Source organism: Nyctibius grandis, chromosome 30 (genome assembly GCF_013368605.1).
Source record: "Nyctibius grandis isolate bNycGra1 chromosome 30, bNycGra1.pri, whole genome shotgun sequence".
Taxonomy (NCBI): Eukaryota; Metazoa; Chordata; class Aves; order Nyctibiiformes; family Nyctibiidae; genus Nyctibius; species Nyctibius grandis.
Window position 1 is genome coordinate 2,854,790 of NC_090687.1, and position 21,655 is coordinate 2,876,444.

The following is a 21,655-nucleotide window of genomic DNA, read 5'->3' on the forward strand; positions in this document are numbered from 1 at the left end:
CAAGAGCACAGCACTGGGAGCAGGAGTGAACTGGGCCATGAGGTGGGGGGGAGGCAGAAGGCTGGGGAGGGGGGGGTGAGGGGGAGAATCAGAGTAGGTAAAGTCCCCCCCTTGCACTTGTCCCTGAGGGAGGGGCAGGGAAAGCTCATGTTACTCCCAGGGCCTCTCCTGCCCTGGGCTGGGGTAGGGAAGCTGCTGATCTGCTATGGGCCATGCCCCCCCATGCCCTCCCTCCTCCTCCTCAGCTCCCCTGGGGGTAGATCTGCTGTGGGCTTGGAGCAGGGCAGAAGAAAAGATGTACACAGAGTTCAGGGTCTGTTATTTATTTACATAAAAACACAGACTAGTGCCACAGTTCCACCTCTGAGCAAACAGCAGCTGCCTGCGCAGGCCTGGCTGTGTTTGCAGCCCTGTGTACTGAGAGACCCGCTGCCCACCCCGCTCGGGGGGGCTGCTCTCCAGCTGCCCTGGCTGCAGGGGCTGGGGGCCAGGGGAGGGAGGAGCAGCCACAGAGAGCCTGGAAATGGCCCCCAGGTCCTCTTGCCCTCATCTGTCACAGCGCTGCTGGCAGCTCCTGTCACTGCCTGCTTGCCCCGTATCACGTGAGCTAAAAAGAAACCCCCACACCCACATGCATGGAGGAACCCCCCAGGGTGCAGCAGGAGGGGTGCTGCAGGGTGTGTGCCCACGGCCCCTGCTGGGCTCGGGAGGTGGCTCTGCAGCGTACCCACCGCCTCTACTCTACGGCTGGGGCAGGCGGGACATGCCGGGTGCGGTGTTCACTAAGGGTGTGCCAGGGGCTTTCCCTCCCCAGCGGGGCCAGGCAGGGGCGGGGAGGAGGCGCATGCAGCTGGAGCAGCCGTGGCCGCTCCGCAGGATGGAGGTGCTGATCAAGGGTGCAGCGCTGCTGCTGTTTTTGCCCCCACACACACACACCCACCTCCAAGGCGGCTCTGCCTCTCCTGGGGGAAGGGGCTTTGCCATGGGGCTGCACAGGGACCTGGACAGAGGGGGCCATGAACCACACAAACCTGGCAGGTGTGGCACTACCCTCTCTTGGTGGCCACTGAGCCACCACCAGGCCCCCCCCAAAGGTGCCACAGGGGCTTTGCTGCCTCCCCTGGGTGCGCTGAGGGCTGCTCAGGGCCCCCCTTCCCCTCCTGGGCAGCAGGTGCCCCCCTGGCCGCAGCAGCTCCCTGTGGGGCAGTGAGGGGTGGGGGCCTCCAGCAGCTGCTGCTCTTCCCTGGGTTGCTCTGGGCAAGAGGGGCCTCACTCGTGCCCTGGAGCATCAGGGGGTGCGGAGGAAGGGCAGCCCCCCCGCAGCAGCTGGGGCCTGGGCCCAGGTCCCCTCTGCACTCACACCAGCGTTGCCAATCCAACCGTTCACAGCGAGGCCCGGAGCTGGGGGAAGGCGCTCGGAGCGAGAGGAGCCAGGGATACACACACACAGCGCTGAGGGTGAAGCGAAGGAGTGTTGCACACGGATAGACGGGACGGCCGCGGGAGAGGGGCCGGTGCAGCGGCTCGGGCTCCCAGGGCCCTGTTAGCACATGCGCTTGTAGGTGTAGATATAGGCCTTGCAGTTGGGACACGTGTGTGTCACATCCTTGAAGTCATCGAAGAGGCAGGGGATGAGGCAGCAGCAGAGATCACACCTGGAGCACACAGGGAACGGCAGAGCTGTGAGCTGGGGACCCGAGGCAGCCCCCAGGCACAGCGTGGAGGAGGGCGGGGGGGTCATATGTAGGGTTCACTCTGGAGCATGGGCAAGAGAGGCGAGGACTTGCCCCAGGAGCCAGCCATGACCCCCTGCTTCTGCTGCAAAGGGCAGCACGAAGCCCCCCGCCCCTCAGGGTGCGCTGCTACAAGGGTAAGTGCTTCGTTAGTGAGCGGCCGTGCACCTTGGGAGGGAAGGGGCAGCCTGGGGAGAGGCAGGCAGGGGACAAGGCCTCGCCTACCACCGCTGGGACAAGCGCCCCATCCCCTCCCGCAGCCCCTGTCGCTGCCAGCCCTTGGCCGCGCGGCGAGGCCGGGGCTCTCCACAGCCCTGCGAGTTCTGGGCCCGGGGATGGACGGCTCCTGCACAAAGGCCCTCTGATGCTCCCCAATGGGCCTTTGGTGGCAGCACCTTCCACTCCCCTGGCAGGAGCCCAGGTCTCCAGGCACTGTCACCCCAGGAACACAACTGCTGCTCCAGCAACACCTCAGTGCCGAGGCCCCTGCCCTGCCCAACAGCTCTGCCGAGGCCACCAGGACCAGGGCAGAGCGACCACCATCGCCCCCGGGGCAGCTGGCCACAGCGAGGCCCCCAGCTCTGCCTGCAGCACCTACCCCACGAAGCAGCAGAGGAAGCCCAGAAGGAAGCTCATGAGCCCGATCTCGTAGGTGATCTTGGTGGTGATGGCTTGCTGGCAGTGGGGACACACCGTCTGTACGGGGGCTCCCTGGAAGATCTCTCCCTGCAACACCGTCACTGTGGTGGCAGCCCCGGATGGGACGAAGACTGTCGCCGTGTGGCCGCTGGGCGAGGGGTAGTGGCCCGGGCCAGGGTAGTAGCCCATGTGGGGGTGAGGGCCTGGGGGTGGGTAATAACCTGCTGGGAATGAGAAACACGCACAGGTGAACATCACTGCACGCGGCAGGAGAGGCCACATCCTCACTGGGGACCCCCACGCTGCCACCACCCCACCACCTTGGGTAGGGACACGGGGCCAGCCCTGCTGCAGGCACTGTGCCCCCACAGAGCCTTGCTGGCAGCCCCAAATGGCACCCCCAACCCCCCTTGTGTCCCCCCACCCCACTTCCCAGGGCACTGGCAGACATGCTGCTGTCCTTGCCCACCACCACCCCCTGCTTCATGCAGCCCCTCGTGGCACTCACCAGGCGGCACATAGGGCCCGGAGCCATCTGTGGGCATGTGGGGGGGCACGTGGGGAGGCACGAACCCTGGCTGCGAGGGTGGCTCGTACGGGGGGGGCCCAAATTCAGGAGGAGGGACAGGAGCCCCCTGGGGCTGTCCCATGACAGGGGTGACACCATCTGAAAGGAAACACAGAGTGAGCAGCAAGGGCCGGAGGTGGCAGAGGTGGGGAGAGGGTGGCTTGGCTGGGGGGGGTCGGGGCAGGGGGTGGGCCCAGCAGGGAAGGGAGACACAACATGGGGTGGGGGCCACCCCCCCCCAAGCCTCGTACTCTGGGCCACAAGCAGCCCAGATTCACCCCACGTTACCCACAGCAGCGGGCAGAGCCAGGCTGCTCCTGTCACCTCCCCTGGGACCTCCTGCCTCCCAGAGGGTGGTAACGGTGACAGAGCCGGGCATCGCCCCACCCTCCCCAGCGCCCTGCAGGGCAGAGCTGGGAGGAGAGGCCAGGGCCCTCCCAGAAAGCCCTGCTCGCTTGACTCCTGCCCGCTCGGCCGGGTCACCCCACCAGCCCAGAGCCGCTGGGATCCCCCCCTACCTGCGGCGGCAGGCGGGCCGTGCTTCTCTTCTATCAGCGGTGCCGAGGGGCCTCCCGGGTAGGGTGGCGGCGGGTCGTTGGACATGGCTCAGGGCGGCCCTGCAAGGACAGAAGCCTTCAGAAGGGACGCCGGCCTCTGGCTGCACGCAGGCGCCCACCGGAGCCGCGCGGTGCTGGGGGAAGAGGTGGCCGCTCACGGAGGGGCTCAGCTGCTGCACTGGCCTCAGCCCCGCCACGGGCAGCCCCGCAGCTGGACAGGCAAACCCGAGGTGCAGCATCTTCCTGCTGGCTCCGCAGGGCTGCCCCATAACACCCACGTGTGGTGCAGCGGCTCTCGGCTGCCTTGCCCACTGCTGGGCTGGAAGCTGCTCTGCCGAGCGCCTCGGCTGCAGCGTTACGGGACCCAAGATGGGGCAGAGCTGCCCACAGCCCCCCCAGCTCCACCCAGCAGAGCGATATGCAATGCTGCGCCCCGAGGGGATGGCAGGAACCCCTGAGCCTGAAGCAGAGGGTACAAACCCACCGAGGGCATCTCTAAATACTCTCATTGAGAGAGTTAAGGTGAGCCCATCTTTAACAGCTGGAGACATTATTTTACATGGGGTAAAACTTACCTGTCCTCTTCCTTGCAGCAAGGAGCTCAGAGGCCTCGACAGAGCTGAGAAAAACAATTCTTCCGAGCAGTGTAGTTTGGACACTACCTTATCCCACCAGCTCTGTGTGAAAGGAGAGAGCAAGAGTTAGAGATGGGAGAGGAGCCACTGCTGCAGCACTGCCTTGGCCACTGTGCCAAACCCCCTCCCCTCCCTGCTGCAGGCGTGGGGAGAGCGGGTCTGGGCAGGAACCTCCCCACATGTGCCCCCTCCATGGCAAGCACCAGGATCCATGTCCGTGGCCTGTGGAAAAGCCCCACCAACACGCTCTGAACCCCAAGGAAGTGCAACGACATCAAGAAACCCGACTTCCCTGTTTACTCTGGCTCAGTTATATCTGGTAGGACGTGACTAAATTGGGAAATACAAATGAGAGGCTGTTCACTGGGTGCTTGGGAAGGCTGCCACCAGGCATGGGACACGGTGACATTGCTGTCAGTGCCCGGGGAGCAGTGCTAGGAGCTCCCCTCAGGGTCTGAGCAGCCACCCAAACCCCCCAAACCTTTGCATCCGAAGGGCCAGGGGCAAACGTGCCCCCGCTTCCCTTGGTGTCCCGCTCACCTCGAGGCAGGTCACCCTGCTGTGAGGACGGTGCTTTCCCAGCCGGTCCCACACATCCCGCTCCAGCCGCCCCCGACTGAGCAGGAAAAATGCACCCAGGCTACGACCAGCCTGCAACAACCCCCCAGGCACAACCAGGGCGGCCCTGGACCCCCAGAACTGGCCGGAGCAGGCGCTGCTGCCACGTTACCCACCCCAGGCGTGCCCGGCGAGGCTGCCCCGCAGCCCTGGCGAGGCACGAACCGCCTGCTCGGCCCCAGGGAGCTCAGGGCTGAGGCGTGCTGGAGCGGGGCCGAGGCGGGCAGCACCCCGCTGGGGTCACTGCTGAGGGAGGAGAGGCAGCGAGGCTCCCTCCGGCCCCAGCATCAACGCCACAGCACTGGGCAACCTGCCCAGGGCACAGACGCCTCCACCTGCGGCTGCTGGGCCAAGGGAAGCCGAGGCCTCGGGGCAGGGGGCAGGAAGACCCATCCCTCCCCGACCTGCCTGGCTTTCCACTCCTGTTTTTCTAGCTCCCAATCCCTGCCTCCCAGCAGCCTCCTGCCAGGCGGCAGGACATCTAATCAGGTCACAAGTCTGCCAAGGAGCACCATTCCCGGTCACGGAGCAGCACGCTGATCCCCCCAGGAGCTGAGCAAAGCCTGGACTGGCAGAGGGTCGCCCCAGGATGGCCACATCGACTGACTAACATTTCTCCCCGGAGGTCTGAAGCGGTATGTTGCAGACACAGCTTCAACGTGTAATACGGGGGTGCCTGGGGGTCATCTTCCTCCTGCTTTTCTCTCCAATTTCTTCCGTAAGAGCCAGTGGAAGGAGAGCCAGCCCGTGCAGCGGGCACAGCAGAGCTGCCATGGCACAGAGCGCTCACAGACGGAGGAAAGCAGCTGAGGCCCAGCACACTGCAGAGCCCTCCTTCTCCTTCAGTGCCCTACAAAGCTACAAACTGGGCTGTGCTCTTTTTAGCTTCGCTGGGGATGTAAAGGAAAGGAGGACTTATTCTTCTGAAAGTAGCCAACGAACCCACCCTGCGCACCCAGGAGCCTCAGACCTTCCTGTCCCCATGCCTGCAGGGCTCCTGGATGAGCCGAGCCCAAGCAGAGCATCCCCCAGTCCCTACCTGGGGACACACAACGTAACATCTTTCAACACTCCCCGGCCTTACTGCCCCCATCATCAAAGCAGCTGGTGAGAAAACTCAGGAAAGGAGGAGACCAAGAGGCGATCCCACCCAAGCGCTCCACCAGCTGCTCCAGAAACACCCGTCAGATGAAGCAACAGCCCCAGACTCAGCCAGCAGTTAATCCTGCCACCTCGACCAGAAGGAAAAGGCAGCCAGGAGGGTGACGGCCAGGGGATGTCAGAGCCACGTGTGCCCTGGGAGGAAGAGAGCTGCAGGGGCCGCAGAGCTGTTCTGCTCGTACTTGGCAGACTCAGACTCCTAATGCAATATTCTACTTATTAAGAGAGATCCGTAAAGAGCAAGATGTTGGCTGTGTGCCCTTCAGGGAGGAAAAAGAAAGCCTGTTGCTTTTAAGCCTCTTAGAAGCTGTGTCTCCTGTGCTTTCTTTTATCTTAATGTGAGAAGCACAAAACCTGCCCCAGCCTATTTCCTCCGGGGAGCTCTGGGAGCACAGGGCTTTCCCTCCGCGCGGGGTTGGGAGCTGCCCCAGAAACCACAGCAGTACTGAATGATCCCCAGAATCACGTAGAGAGGACTCTTGCTGCTGCTCATTCCTGGTTTTGCCCACTAGCTTGCGGTGGAGCTGACTTGCTCCACTCCCTGTCTTGCAAAGGAGAACCAAGACGTCCCCTGCCCACGGCACCGCCACGGAGAGACGACGGGCTCGGAGTCCAGTGGCAGCTCACAGCAGAGACTTCAGGGCACGCAGAGCCCGGTGCTCCCTCCCCCAGGAGGACACCCCTGGCAGGCTGCGCTGTGCCCCAGGGTCGCCAGCCACCCGCACCAGCGCGACGAGCCACCCCACTGCAAAGCCATCCCACGTTAACCACGCTGGTTTATTAACGCTGAACCACCAGTGCATTTCTGTGTCATGAAAGCAGTTTAGACCCCACTAGCTGTTCTCACGTGGGAAGAAATGTTCCCAAAGACTGCAGAAATGGCGTCCACACTAGGGCTTACTGGAGTAACCACACTTATAGACCAGCTGAACACCCAGGGGGAAAATAAGAGCTTTACAAATAATTCTGGCCAAGTTTACCAGGCTTAAGTTCAAGATCTGAGGGAGTCACCAGTGTCTAGTGCAGGTGCTTTAGGAGCAAGGACCCATTGCAAGATCCTAAGACTCCAAAGGAGTTGGTTATCAGTAAAAGGATGGACAGAGGAGATGCTATTTCTTCTCAACTGGAAGAACAGAGTACGGCTTTTCCTGGCTCCTCTGCTTTAAACTACCGCCAGAACGTGAGCCCACCACTCAGTCATCACAAACACCGCTCCTGTTAAACGCAGGAGCCAAGCAAAGGGCCCCCAGGGGCTGGCAGCGTGGCAACCCGAGCAGAACAAGGATCAGAGGACAGAGGGGACCCACGGGATCAGACATGAGGGTCTAAAGCACAGGTGCAGCGGAGCCTACGCGCAGGCTAGGCTGGAGATTTGCTAAAGGAAACAAAAAAGATCCAGATTCCCACCGCTCCCCTTAGCCCTGCCAGGGCACAGCAGCATGACAGACACAACCAGGAGAGCATGAATCCACCACAGCCCCAAAGACAGAGAGGGCTTGGCCCACCCCAGCTATGGCTTCAGTCCGTGCACCCTCCCCCACGGCTGGCTCTGTGCTCCCTGGTCAACCCAGGGTCTCACTTCAGGCAGCTTTTGGGCGAGGAGAACGAACAGCAGGTCTCTGGATCCCCCAGACCAGGGCGTAACTCGCAGCCCAAGAGGTCTGCCTGGGGCTTCTCTACAGCTGTGAGCACAGCCAAAGGGCCGGTGGGGCAGCACAAGTCCTGCACACAGAAACACAGGGCTTCCTAATCCGCCTCCTTCCCACGCTCAGCAACCCCGGCTCTAGGCAATTTGGGATCGAGACCCCAGAGCCCACGGTTCCCATCACTGACACATCCAGAACTGGTGACCACGAAGCTCTCCCAGCGGCAATGAGAGGAGCTGATGCATCAGGGTCCCGTGTTCCCCGCTGGCTGTATCTCCCCCTGCTACATCACCAAGCTCACTGCAGAGACAGTTTGGGACTCAAACATGGCAAGAGGAAAGGTCTGCCCATCCAACCTGCTCTCCAAACAGGGATGGTGGGCACCACTTGTCAAAAACAACGGAACCGGGGCGTGCAGTGGGACCAGAGAACAGCGTGCCACCAGAACAGGTCCTAGCTGAACACACACCGTAAATAGCTAACACACCATAAACCAGATAACACCACAACGAGGACAGTCACAGACAGCTCCTGCACTGCTTGCAGACCCAAAGGTTTGCTGTGTTAACGCCATTCTTCCCAGGCAGCAGCCGCGTGCGCTTCAGGCTGCTTCCTCCTGGATGAAATCACCAAGGGTGAGACAAACCCGAGAAGGACGGATCAGATCGCTGGCGAGCCGAACTCACGTGCAAACCCCGGTGGTGCAGCGCTGGCCCCGTGCAGCTCTGAGTCAGCCTCACAGCGCAGCTGAGATCCACCCCCACCAGCAGAAACACGGCCTGCGCTGTCCTTGCTCCTCCTGCGTTCGGTAACTGGAGACCCACAGGCTTTGTTTTGCCTACGCGAGCAGTGGCTCCAGCCACTGAGACAGGGAGCAGCGTTTGTTCATACTCAACCATGTTCGGTGATGTTGGCACTTCCACAGCTGCTGCTGCGCATTTTTGGAGCTCTTCCTCCACAAGAAATAACTTCCAATATTTAGAAAAGGAAAAAAATATGCTAAAATTCAATGAATAAATAAGAGGAAAGGGTATGACTGCTTCCAGCTTCACTGCACATCAAACAGATGCAAATTTTGGCTTCCAGGCTTTTGTAAATACATCTTCAAAAGCAAAGCCAAGAGCTCCGAAGAAGCTGGGCTCCCTCACCGAGGCCAGCCTCATTCCTTTTAAAAAAGGAACAGCGTTGTGGCCAGCATCACCCCAGCCTTCCTGGCCCCAGGAAAGCTACCTGTGTGCCCTGGGCTTCTACCTGCTCCAGAAACAGGGAAATACTGAGACTAGGAAGGCAGAGAAATACCCTAGGTATGAGCACAAAAGGCAGATCAGAAGCTGGCAAAATGTCGTTTGACCGAAAGCCTGTTACCCTTTAGAAGGGCTTTAGGAGTAGCAAGAAGAGACTGAACAGAGCAGGGTCAGATGAGAGGTGGGCAGAGCCATACCCTGACCGTGGCAATCACGACTGCCCTCCTCCACGGCAGCATTTCTGAGCAGCATCCCCCAAAGCCCAGCCTGGACGTGCTCTGCAGCGTGTTCTCTGCATCACCCCGTGCCACAGGGCAAGCCAGGGGTGCTGCCCTCGCCCCGCACATGCCCGCTCGCACGCAGCTTGCAGGGATGCGGCTGAACTCCCACTGCTCCTGAAAGCACCACACGCAATCCACAGCAGACAGCTCTTACCTTGAAAGGAAAGACAGCAAAAATCCCTGCTGGAAACGCAGTATCAGTGGTTGCTTCTGCTGGGTTTTTACAAAGGAAAAGAAAAAAAAAAATGTTTTCCCTGTGAGCGAGCCAAACTTCCCCCTCAGCCCTGCCTCTTCCCACACGCATTTGCTGCCTCCAGCCTGCACGCCATCTCCCCAGAGCCAGGAGGGGAGGAATAAACAGCAGACAGTGCTGCAGCCTCCTTTAGAAAGAGGATGCCCAGGCAACCCTTGACCAGGCGCAGGTACCCCCTCCTTTACCCCTCTGTTAACCCCAGCAGCGCCTCCTCAGCTCATCATCCTGGTCCTGGCCGAGCCAGCGAGAGGGCGCATGCCTAGGAGACGCCGATGGAAACCCAAGTTAAGGACTAAGAGAAAGGTCTGTTCTTTTTCTGACTTCAGCTGTGTTCCCCCAAGCGCAAACCCTGCGCCTCCAGCGCCGCTGCCAGGGAGCACCAACCCACCGCGCAGGAACAGCCGGGCTGCTCGCAGAACAGCAGGTTTCTCCCACACTTCTGCAGTCAGATTTTAGCTGCAGAAAACTTCCAGGAGGATCGGGCTCTGCCTTCAGTGCGGGGATGGAGAGCTCTGCTGGCAAAGCAGGACAGAAGCGGCTCTTTAAAACAAAGGGCTGCCGGAGGAGAAGGTTATTCACCATTCAATCCAGCTCCATCAGACGGCCAAAGCTCCCCCTCTGCTCTACAGCATGCGAATCTCTGGAGGAGCATCCCCAGTTGCAGTCGTTTACCCTGGGACTTCAGACATGTCATCCGACCTTCTGTGTGCCACTGTCACCCAGCAGGCAGATCGACCAAGAGCAGGATCCTCGCTGGGAGCCAGGTGCTGTGTCCAAAGGAAGATTTCTCAGGGCATTAAATCCAAAGCACAATCAGATAATCTCCACGCTGCTGCCCAGGCTCAGCTGTCCTCAGCCAGAGATTCAAATCACTGCTTCATGCAGCTCCTCTGCGTGGAGATCAGGAAAACCGGACACAAATTCCCCCAATTAAGGCAAAGATGGTTTATCCGCAGCACCCACAAAGGGTTACGTGCGGGAGGAGCGCTTGTCAGGACCCGCTGCCGCCTCTGGGATTCTCTCCAGTGCTATTCGCCTCCAGATGGGCTGACCAAGTGCTTGTTGGCTCTCCCCACCGGGGCTGCACAAACAGCACTGCCAGGACCCGGTTAACCTGAACATTTAAAGAAAAACCAGCCCAAATGAAAAGAACGAACTGGAGTAGCTCTTTGCTCTCTGCTGTGGGCTCCCAAGCTGTAGCACACAACTGCGGGAAGCATCACGCGCCTGCAGAGCTCGCCGTGCCGGTGGTGACACCTGACAAGAGCCAAGAGAGGCTGCAAGGGAGCCTGAGAGCTACCAGCGAGGAGGGGCCATTGCCCCACACTTCAGAACTGAACCCCAGCCCTTACACGTGTCGGGGCACCGGGGAAGGCTCAGGCACGCACAGAGCATGCGGGACCACCGGGGCAGCTGAACTCAGCCCCCAAAAGCCAGTTTTCTGAACACGGAGCAAGCACAGGGCACGCTGCAGCCAGGCTGCTCTGCAGGCTGCTACTGGCCCTGGAAAACACGCTCCCTCCCACTCAGGAGGTGCTTTCTGCTCAGGCGTTACCAGCTGGTGAGCTGGTGAGAGAAGACAGACCACAATACGCCAGGCGTCCTCATGGATGTAAAGATGTGATTTAAAAGAAACATTAAAGACAAACCTGAGTTCCTCTGCACCTTAGCACCTGCTCCAGAGACACTTGGATGAGAGAAGGAGGGTGCTGCAAGCCAAATCTCTGGGAAACCAGAGAGCTTTTCCATGAGACTTTCAGAGAAGTTCACAAACAGGCCCAGCTAACACTCGGTAACATCCATGGGAAAGCACCAGCGGCAGCAGCAGCTGTTGCCTGCAGTCCTGGGCATCTACTTAATTTTCCCCCTGAGATGACGAAGACCGCATTACATCGTCCGTTTGATATCTAGTTAATAATGTTAATAACATAACCTGCGATAATCTAGAGCAATTAAAACCAAGATCTACTTCAATACGGGTGCTTTAACACCAAAATTAACTGTGCCACAAGACTAGTTGTTCCTTTAAACAACCAACCAAAAAGCCTCCAGCTCAAGCAGCTTAACAGCAAGCAGAAGTCCCAGAGGAGATCGGGCAGAAGCTCCGCAGTTCCTTGCATTAAAGACAGTCACAGCTCCGTAGCTCACCTCTGATGGCAGCCCAGAACAGACGCTTAAGGACGACTCAGGGAGCAAGCGAAGGCAGGCTGACCCCCCTGTCAGTCCCTCCCTCTCCCAGCACTCAGGGTTTTGGAGATCAGGCAGCCTGGAGGTTCTCCATGGACCACCCCAGCTCCTTCACAGCCCACCAGCTCGCTGAGCTCTGCTGCAGACGGCAGTGGCAAGTTCTGCTCCTCAGTTACCTACACGAAAAGGCATCTCCTGCTGTCCCTGTCTGCTGCCTGCCCATTTCAACGGCACATCCCAGAGAGGATGAATACGGGATGATTACCCCCTACGTCTCACAGTACAACTCAGGATTTTATAGATTTCCTTCCCAAAACTATATTAAAAATATTTTATTCCTTTATCCACCCCATTTTTTTATTACATCCTCATTCTACAGAATGTTTTGAGATAAAGTCAAATAATACAGCTACATCGTCACTGAATCAAACTGATTAGATGTGGGACTTCCATTAAATAACACAGCAAGCTCCAAGCGAGGAGGAAATTAAGAGCCATAGAGGATCAGCACTTCCGTGACGATGTAGCTGCACTTCAGGTTCAGAATTAACCAGAGCCCAGGAGCCTATTCAGAATTCCCTTGCAGATTTTGCAACACAATGAAATAATTTCAAATCCATTGGTGGTGATTCCAGATCCATTTTCCTTGCAAGTGACGTACAAAGTGTGTGTCACAGTACTGATGTTTTCTTATCCAGCTTGCTATAGGACTGACTCCAGTCTCCAACGACATTAGCAGTTTCTGTCCTCACAGATACCCCTGCCTTGGCGCCAGAGAAGCTGCTGACGTTCACATTTCACAGGTACAGTGTCACCTTGCTTTTTTTTTTCCTGAGGACTAGTGAGAAGTGCTCTGTGTCACTCAGTTTTAAAGGCCACGGCTCGCTCTTTGCAAAGAAGTTCAGGGTTATGCAGGAGTGTGCGTGTACGGTCTGAGATCTCTCCCCAGTCCTGCTGCCAACAAGGAGGACCCATGCACGTCCATAGACACGTGCACTAGAGGAACTCCTCCGTGCTGAGGCCACTCATGTTATCACACTCACCTTCTTGCTCCCACAGCATGGCCAGACCTTCCCGTTTCCAGACAGGACCTCTCTCGGGGTGGCCCAGGGCCCTGCTAGCGTGGGGCTTGCTCGCCTCATGGCAGTTTGGCAGGAGGAGGGTACCCCACACCTCCCTGCTGCCAAGCCCAGCTCATCCAGGCTGCTCAAAGACAGATGACAATGTCTCAGCTCGAAGAGGGGGAAAACCCCTGGGTTAATCAGCAGCCCCTGAGTGTGCCCAGTGCTGGGTCATCTCCAGCAGCACCGCGGTGGCTCAGGGGGAGCACTGGGACGCACCTGAGTCACACACAGCTCCTGACAGTCCCATTTCTCCCTCCAGGGAGAAATGCCAGTCCAGGAAAGTCATTTTTACTCCACAGCATTTTGTGACTTTGGTTGCAGTTTGCAGCACCAAGTTCCTGCCAACTCCTTCATAACCCCTTCCCCAAAACCCTGTAGCTATCTGCTGAACAAAGCCACCTAACGAGCTGCTCCGTATCTGTCCCTCAGATCACACCAAAAGCTGCTTCCCCACAAGCCTAATTTGCCACTACTGCTTGCTCGGAGGCAACGCACAGCAGTCCTGCCAGGGGAGGCAACGAAGACCCGCAAAGCCACAGCGTTAGCCCGGCTCACTTAAATGTAAGCAGGTCTGACAGGAACATTGACCGAGATACAAATCAGCTAGCCAAGTTCAGCAGGATCTGCAACCAGGCACACAGAGCTGCATTCCCTTTGGAAACAAGAGAGATGATGTCCTCATACCTCTCCAGGCCACAGCTCTGGGCACCGTCCTAGTTTTGGCATGCGTGGGACATCACCTGGATACGAGCCCCACCGACTCCAGAACTGTGGACAAAGCAAGCAGACCTCTCGCTGAAAATCTACACACAGCAGCTGGACTCAGAGCATCCCTGACACGCAGCAATGTACCTCCTCGAGTCCCTGTTCTAAGCTTTTCTAAACCCTTTCTCTGCCTCTCTGTCAAGGCAACACCTCACTGCTTTACTGTTAAAATTAAAAGCGTCACTGGTCAGAGGGTTACAACCAGTCCTAAGGCTGGGTCACTGCTCTCACAGCAGGGGATGAGACTGGTGAAAATCCAAGCGCGTAATACCGAGATGCCCTCAGGGCAGGTAAATAGCTCAGCTGCTCTGGAGGATTCAGGACTGAAATCCTCTCCTGAGCCTGAAGAAGACAGAGCAGCTCCCACAGCTACAACACTAAACAGGCTGGGAACTGTTTTCTCGCTCATCAGAACAGCCCAGCAGCCAGCTCACAACTGAGCTCCCACCGCGCTAATGTATCCCGAACCGTGGCACCCAAGAGGGAGTTTGATAGCCTCACTGTGGCTAAAATAACATCACCTGTAGCTTGAAGCCATGAACTTTGGGGGAACCTCCATTCCCAATATGAAAATATACCCTAGATGACATCTCTGGGGAAGAGCTACAAGCAGCCGGGGGAAGAGCTGATTTTTTAAGAGCAATGGAAACGGTCTCCAGTCCCAACTTCACTCTCTTGCTCAAAGATTTCGTTGAAGTTTTGGAGGAGCTGAATGGTCCCAGCAGAGCAGGTGGGAAGAGCAAGCTGAGCCTGCAGCACACACCCACACCTCCTGCAAGCACTTCCTTACATACCATAAAGCAGAATAAAGGCACTACGTTAATCAGAAGACAAACTGAATACGCCTTTAAGAAGAGGGCAGCACACATACACCAGCAGCAGCTGTTTACCCTGTGGTCAGCTAAAAACACAAGCCCAAAGGAGTCGGCAGCAGCACAGAAATCCCACCGCGACTGCTCTCCTCCCCGCTGTGTTCCAGCCTTCGTCCTCCCTCCAACGCTCCCCTTCTGCCACGCGTCTGGTGACTGGGACCCCTGAGGACCACAAAAGCATCCCAGGTTGGAGAGTGACCGCAGCAGAGGTACAGCGTTGGCTTTGGCACATGGTTTCCTCCCAAAATGATGCTGCGCTGAAGCCCAGGGGTTCCTTTGCCTCTCTTACAAGGGTGGGCTGCTACTTATTGGGAGAAACAACCAATAAAATTCAGACTGATTTTTCATTCATCACCAGCCAGGAATCTAATCTCAAGTTAACAGCACTACCCCAAACACAGATCATCTATCTATCACATCTATCATTTAAGCTATCTGCCGTGGGTACTAGCATGAGTGGATTTTACAGCTTCAGTGAGCAGGGCTGCCTACATCACAAGGACTAATTTATTCTCAGAAAGGCTAATTTGATCTGGCAGGGAATGTTCTCAAAGCCTCCTCGCACAGAAAACCTTTTATCCTGGTTGGCTTAACAACAATACAGCGTACCCAAAAACGTGGAGGGATGCTAAAGAAGAACACTACCCTTGTGTTTTGAGTCTTCTAGTACTTTTGTCCGAGAAATTTCTCTTGGTAACCACAGACTTTGAGAAAACAGAGTGCCTCGGGTTTTGTTGAAAAGCCAACTGTGTTTTCAAGGCAAAATACACAACAGCTTCCCCCTCGCATACAACTGCCTTGACAGAAAGAGCTGTACTCTTAATAAAGCTAAAACCCAGTAAAGATTATTTAATATTAGACACCATGTTCACTTCCAACCGGCCATCTGCGCAGCAGGAGTGGTGGCCAGCACGCCTGGCCCAGGCCGTACTACCTGCCACTGGAAGGTGACTTTCCCCAGCCCATGCTACAATGGAATAAATTTCAGAAGAAATTCAAAAGCCCTCTTGTGTCAGGAAGCTGTGTAACTGCATCACGAAGCATTTCAGAGAGAGCATCCTTCAGATCTCCAGCCTCTGCTATCCATGGAAGGGGACGCTAACTAATGAAGCAATCAGAAAGCTTTTTTTCATTGGTTTTAAATCCTAGTTCATGTTTTCCCCTTACTGGTGAACATATGCACAGAGTCACACTGAGCCATTTGAACTGGAGCGCACTGTCCCTTAGCTCTGCGATGAGAGTCACCTTATCACCCAAGTCGTGTGGACACGGCATGAAGAAGGGGTCCTCACCTGGATCTACCCCTTGAAGATCACTGGAGAGCCAGGCACTGTCCCTTGGAATTACAGGGACTAACCCAAGGGGGTTTTAAAGCATTACAATAGACATCACTGTACCAGGATAATCCTCCATGCTCTTACGAGTGTCACCGTCATCCCGCTGCAGAAGAAAAGCTGGTGCTGTGCAAGGGTCACAGCCTAGATCGTGCCTGAGAGGGCTCCTTTGGTACAAGGGCAAGAACACTTCCCAAATGGCGTCCAACAATTTAGGACGATTCAGTAATTCGGGAACAAGGAAAAAAATCAGAGGGAAGCAGAGCATTAAGGCCAGAGGCGAAAAAAAAACCACAACAAGACAACACTGCCCTTGTTCCTATCTGTCAGGAACCGCGTCCCAAGAATAGCCTATTCAGAAACCAGGAAACTCAGAGAGCAGCGGGAAGGGCTGAGTCATGGCCATTTGAAAAAAAAAACCCACAACAAAACAACACAAAAGGGAAGGAGCGAAAACATGGACAGCAGCTGTTCTGGGTCTTGGAGAGATGAACGAGTCCATCCAGAACATATTAGCCAATCTTTATGTTTAAAAGCTCTGCAAACACACGGTACTGCCATGAAAAGCAGCTGACCCTCTCTCTGCTCCCGGGAGGCAAATACAGCTCTGGTTGAATCAGGCAAAGTCGGTGGAGCTTCCCGGCACCAGCCTCTCGACCTAACACCCACTCGGCCACGCACGGCTGCCAGGACATAAACTGCTCCGCGTTTACGCCCTGTTTTTGCGTTTACTTGTTCCTCTCCAGCACGAGCATCCCAATATCACAGACTTACAGGCTGGACAAACGCTTTCCAGAAGGGAAGGTGCAGTCCATTTCAGGGATGCCATTAGCAGAGGGTGGGGAGCCCTTTCCCTCACCCACACTGGAAGGGCACGAAGTAAAGCGTGACTTTGATGGGTTTTCTACAGCTCTCTGCGAGCGGCCGAGCAGAAGACAAGCGCTCCCACCTCGCAGCCAGCCTTAGCGCTGCCCATCCAGCCCCCCCAGAAGGCCAGACCATGGTTAAGTTTTGCTCACGTCTTCCCACAAAACAATCTTTGTTCCATGACCTAAATGAAATCGATTTTACAATAATTCTCCCCAGGACAATAATCTTATTCACTCACCCATAATCTAACAGATTATACCTGCTCTCCAGCTGTGGGGCTCTGGGAGGAAGCACAAGGGATTTCTGAGCAAGGAGGGCTTATTTTAGTACAGTTCCTCAGCTACCCCTCACAAACTAGGGAGGGAGCTGCATCTTTGCAATCAAACAACTGCTATTCAAAACATGTTTGGGAAAAAAAACTCTCCCATTTATTTTATCTTGCACTGTGAGGTTCTGTCAGATTAAAGACACAAAGGTAAGAAGGGGGAAGACCCTCCGAGTCTGTCCCTGCAGGGAGCGGGCTGACCACGCCTGCCGTCCCCAGACTCTGGCAGGTTACACACACTCACGTGTAACCACACCTCAGCCACCACGTCTTGTCTTGGTGTCTCCGTTTAGCCCACACCCAGGGCTAAACAATAACCAGTTGTTCTGTCACCCAAGACCCCTCCCCAGCCAAGAAAGGGAACTGGGAAAAGGAGGGAGACTCATGGGTTGAAATCAAAACAGACTTAATAAAATAAGAAAAACAATATTGATGCTAATGGTAATACGAAAAATATAAACTCTCCAGGGGCGGCACCTATGGCTGGGGAGAAGACCAGAGCAAAAAAACTCACCCTCACCCCCCCAGCAGCTTTCCCATTTATAGTGAAGGTGACGTTAATGTTACAGAACACACCTGTGGGCCAGCCTGGGGCAGCTGCCCTGGCTGTCACTGCTGATGGCCCTGATCACCATCCCAGGCCGGACAGGGGAATGCACCCTGCCGAGAAGGCAGCTCCCACAGACCCAACCTCTTCCCGGCACTGGGACTTGCTGGGATAACTACAACACAAGGCCTTCGCACGTAGACCCAGCCTTCACACTAACTCCCAGGACAAGAGCTCAAGCAAAGTGTCCCAAAGCAAACAGGCTCTCAGAGCTCAAATTTTAAGTAAAATTCTTTCTCTCCGTGACCACACAATGCAACGAGTAAATAAAGATGAAATATAGCTAGAGCACGGGATGTGCATGTACCACGGCAAGACGTGATGTCTCACCTGGCAGCCATCAAATCTTTTCCTCGGCTTGGTGCAACGCTGAGTAAGTGTGAACCTGCACACAGAAAAACCATCACAGCACTGACGGTGTGTTCAGCACATGGACAGAGCCACGGTGACACCAGCAGAAGTGACACATGGCCCCGCTGCAGACCCTACAAAAAAAGTTATTAAAAAGAGTTTAAAAAACTTAGCTGCTTTCAATCTAGGATATTCTCTCCTGATTAAAGCAATTACAAGAAATCAAATGTAGGGCTTTAGAATGGTACCACAAACGGACGTAGCACACTTAATTTCATACTTCTCTCTACCCATAAGCAAAAAACTGGTCTTGGGTCAGAGCAGATACTAGAATTCTGTGTATCTCCTTCCCAAACCACTCATCCTCCTACTGGAAGATCTCTGCATCAACCACCTCCTTTAAATGCAAGCATTTATCTGCTAAAGTCACATCTGAAAGGGAAAAGATGATAATCTTTCACATAATAAATTTACTTTCATTCCTTCTCTATGTTAGTGAGTAACACCAGCAATGGGAACGCTTCTGCACATGACAACACTGTGCCAAGGACCCAAAACCCCCTGAAACACGTACAGGGTGGGTGTTGGGGACAGGCTAGTCCAGCCCCTGGCTGAATGCCCTTCAGCTACAGGAGTGCATTAGCTGCGCTCCCAGGGCGCATCTGCCAGTTGTGCCTCATCCAGCAGGAAAGCAGTCGCGGCACTTTGCATCCCTGCGTGATTTCCCACGCACAGAAAGCACGGCTGATTAGGAAGTGAGCTTCAAAAACACGCTCATAAACCAAAACAAGGCGCTGACGGAGACACCCTCCCTCCTTTCATAACAGCAGCTGAGCCAGAGCTCCAGTCAGAACAGAAACACGAGGAACGGAATTTCAGAACTGAATTTCAGGTGCAGGACCTGTTGAGGGAACACAACAAGGAACTCGGCGTGGTCTTGCATCCTCTTAGGAAGGGCTCAGGTCCTGAAAGGAAGCTCCACCTCTGTTATCTGTCCCAGTCACACATGCGGCAAGATCTTTTGGTTCTCAGCATATGAACATGCACATCCCCTCTCCCAGCACCTCCCCAAGTGCAGCCCCGAGCAGACACAGCCACCGCAGCCCCACCACCCGTACAACAGCAGCTGGGGAGGACTGAGCATGTTTCCTCACTCAGGGGACACCTGGGGACATTGCTCCATCACCCTGCCCTTGTTACAGCCTCATCCCACAGCTGCACTCAAGCCATGCCACTAGACAGCCTCGTATCAGTTCCTGAAGTCGTTGCCTCCCTATCTCCAGGCAGGAATTCCTTCCTCACAGAACACCTAAGGAGAACAGAGCAGGTGCTGGCATGCTTCGGGGGGCTTCCTGGGGCGCACGGACATTGCTACAACATTTAGACAGAGAAACCTTTTGGGAAAGGGACATTTTCAGCCCATGCTTTCCACACTGACCTAAACACTTCATCCTAAAAATGAATGAATGACATACTATGGTTATACATTACGCTACATAATACTCACTGTAGTTTCCCCTGCTGCCTACTCCAGTCACACACTCTGGAGGGCAGAAGGGCCCCCGCTGAAAGGAAAGCCCCATTTCAAGCACGTCGGTTGAAAGGGAACAAGCAGGACAGCTTGCAGATTCACAGTGTTTCTCAGCAAGTTTTACATACAGCCCCAAACCACTCTAATTATAACTTAAAACATTTCTACTTAAAATCGTTGTGTCTGACCTAGTCTATCACTTAATATTTTAGGCTCAGCCTGGAACGTGGCAACCACCAGTCCCCTCACCACATCTCACTGCTGCAAGGAGACCATCTCTGAACAACTTTTCCAGTGACGCCTTGGGCCAAGGGGCACACATATACACAGCGACTTGGAGAAGTTTAACCTTGAGCACGACTCGTGGGGACGATACAGAGGATGTCGGCATGGCAATGTCCATCCCAGCCCGCCTGTTCCCGCTCCCCTGCACAGCCCTGGAGCTCTGCCTGGTGTCCCAAGCCCCATCGCTCCATTTAGCAGCAATCACAACCCCCTGTGCTTTTCATAAAGCAACTGAACGCTGCCTTAACAGCTCCTACCCTTTTGCCTCTCCAGTCCCCTTGGGAGGCAGAACCAAGATCTCACCGCTCTAATGGTTAAAGACCTCCCAGCCTCCCGCTAACATTTATTTGTTGGTATTCGTTGTTGTGCTGCGCTACCCATCAGCTGAATGAGCCCTCCTCGTTTCACAGGGCTCACACTGCTGATGGACAATATCATAGAATCACAGAACCGTTTGGGTTGGAAAGGGCCTTTAAGATCATCAAGTCCAACCGTTAACCCAGCACTGCCAAGCCCACCACTAACCCCTGTCCCTCAGCACCACATCTACTCATCTTTTAAATCCCTCCAGGGACGGTGACTCCACCACTGCCCTGGGCAGCCTGTTCCAATGCTTGACAACCCTTTCAGTGAAGAAATTTTTCCTGATATCCAATCTAAACCTCCCCTGGCACAACTTGAGGCCGCAGTTCCAGCCAAAGCTCATCTCCCGAGCAGGGATGACTGGAAACACACACACTTGTACGTACGCCTGGGGATCTGTCCGGGTAAGGGATCATATTTGCTCTTCTCACAGCTGTGCCCTCCTGGCAGCTCCCCGCCGTCCTCTCCCCAAGCTGGCACCACCTCGGTCGGGCTGGAGCACTCGCCTTACAGCGGAAAGTCTCTTCTCTCCCCAAGTACACGACCTCGCTTTCCATCCGATTAAATTTCACCCTGTGCCCGCTGCTCCAGCCCTCCAGCACGTCCCGATCCTCCCGTCCCAACCCATCCGTGTGCTGCTGAGGGCACACAGCTGAACCTTTGTAAGATTTTAGGAGCACCCTGAGGCATTTTGTGGTCCCTACAGACAACGTTAAAGACCAGTCCCCCGCTCCCGGGCCCATCTTACCATCCATCCCTACCTCTTCTCCCTGGGACGCAGCTCCACAGCCAACGCTCCGGCCACGGCGGAGCAGGGAGCCCTTCTCGGCCTGGAGACGCGAGCTCCCGCCGCACAGCGCTCACCGGGGATTTATTTTCATCCTCTTTTTATTATCAGCTGCGGATAGTGCTGGACATCTGCGTTTCCCGCCGTGTCCCCACGCCTCCGGCTGGCCCCGCTGCCAGGAGGCCGCCGCGGCCCGCCCGGGGCTGGGAATCGGCCCCACCGGGCCTCCAGGCCTCCCTCCCCGCCGCCGCCTCCCGCGCCCGGCTCTCCCCGCTCCCCCTGCGCCCGATCTCCGGCCTCGGCCTCCTGCAGAGGAACCTACCGGCTACCGGCTACCGGCGGCGGCTCCGGCACCTGACGGCTCCGGGGCTCCGGGGCGGGGCGGGGCGGGGCGGGGCCGCAGCGGGGCGGGCCCGGGCTGGGGCCTGCTCCTCCCGCCGGGCCGCGGCCTGCTCCCCCCCCCCGAGCCAGGCCGGGGCCTGCTGCCCACCCCAGGCCGGGGCCTGCGCCCCCCGCCGGGCCGCTCCAGGGAAGGGGCCGGGGCCGTCTCCGGGTAACGTCCGCTGTGACCTCAGCCCCGGGTCCCCACCCGAAGGTCCCCCTCGGGGGGCCGAAGGCAGCATGAGTGTCACCGTGAGGCTGGTGGGGGTGGCGGACGTGGCCACCACGGCCGATGGCGGCGGCCCCCAGGTCGGAGCCCTCCGCGCCGTCCCGCGTGGCCGCCTGGAGCACCTCCAGCCGCAGCAGGCCGCGGTGCAGGCCGCGGGGGACGAGAGGGGTCCCCGGGAGCCTGTGGCCGGGGGGAAGCCCGGCTCCCCCCATCAGCAGAGGCTGGGGAGGGCGGAGGGGCAGCCAGAGCCGCCCCGGCGCGTTCCTGGGCACCGCAGAGCTGCCGGCCCCGGGCAGGCCGGCCGCCGGG

The 21,655-nt window shown here is 56.7% G+C and overlaps 1 protein-coding gene across 4 annotated transcripts; it reads right to left on the bottom strand.

The window, feature by feature from the left end:
* Positions 1-307: 307 nt before the first annotated feature.
* CDIP1 (cell death inducing p53 target 1) lies at positions 308-21,124 on the bottom strand. 4 transcript variants are annotated; one of them, XM_068420202.1, is made up of 7 exons: positions 20,711-21,019; positions 9,237-9,295; positions 4,073-4,174; positions 3,459-3,557; positions 2,881-3,039; positions 2,332-2,596; positions 308-1,655 (listed from the first exon to the last, which is right to left on the bottom strand). In XM_068420202.1, the coding sequence occupies exons 4-7, from the start codon at positions 3,541-3,543 to the stop codon at positions 1,544-1,546; spliced, it is 621 nt and encodes a 206-aa protein (XP_068276303.1). In that variant the 5' UTR covers positions 3,544-3,557; positions 4,073-4,174; positions 9,237-9,295; positions 20,711-21,019; the 3' UTR covers positions 308-1,543. The 4 variants fall into 4 exon arrangements, with proteins under 4 accessions (XP_068276303.1, XP_068276302.1, XP_068276304.1 ...); XM_068420201.1 differs by lacking the exons at positions 9,237-9,295; positions 20,711-21,019 and adding an exon at positions 21,059-21,124; XM_068420203.1 differs by lacking the exon at positions 9,237-9,295 and having other exon boundaries at positions 2,332-2,593; positions 20,711-21,022.
* Positions 21,125-21,655: the final 531 nt, after the last annotated feature.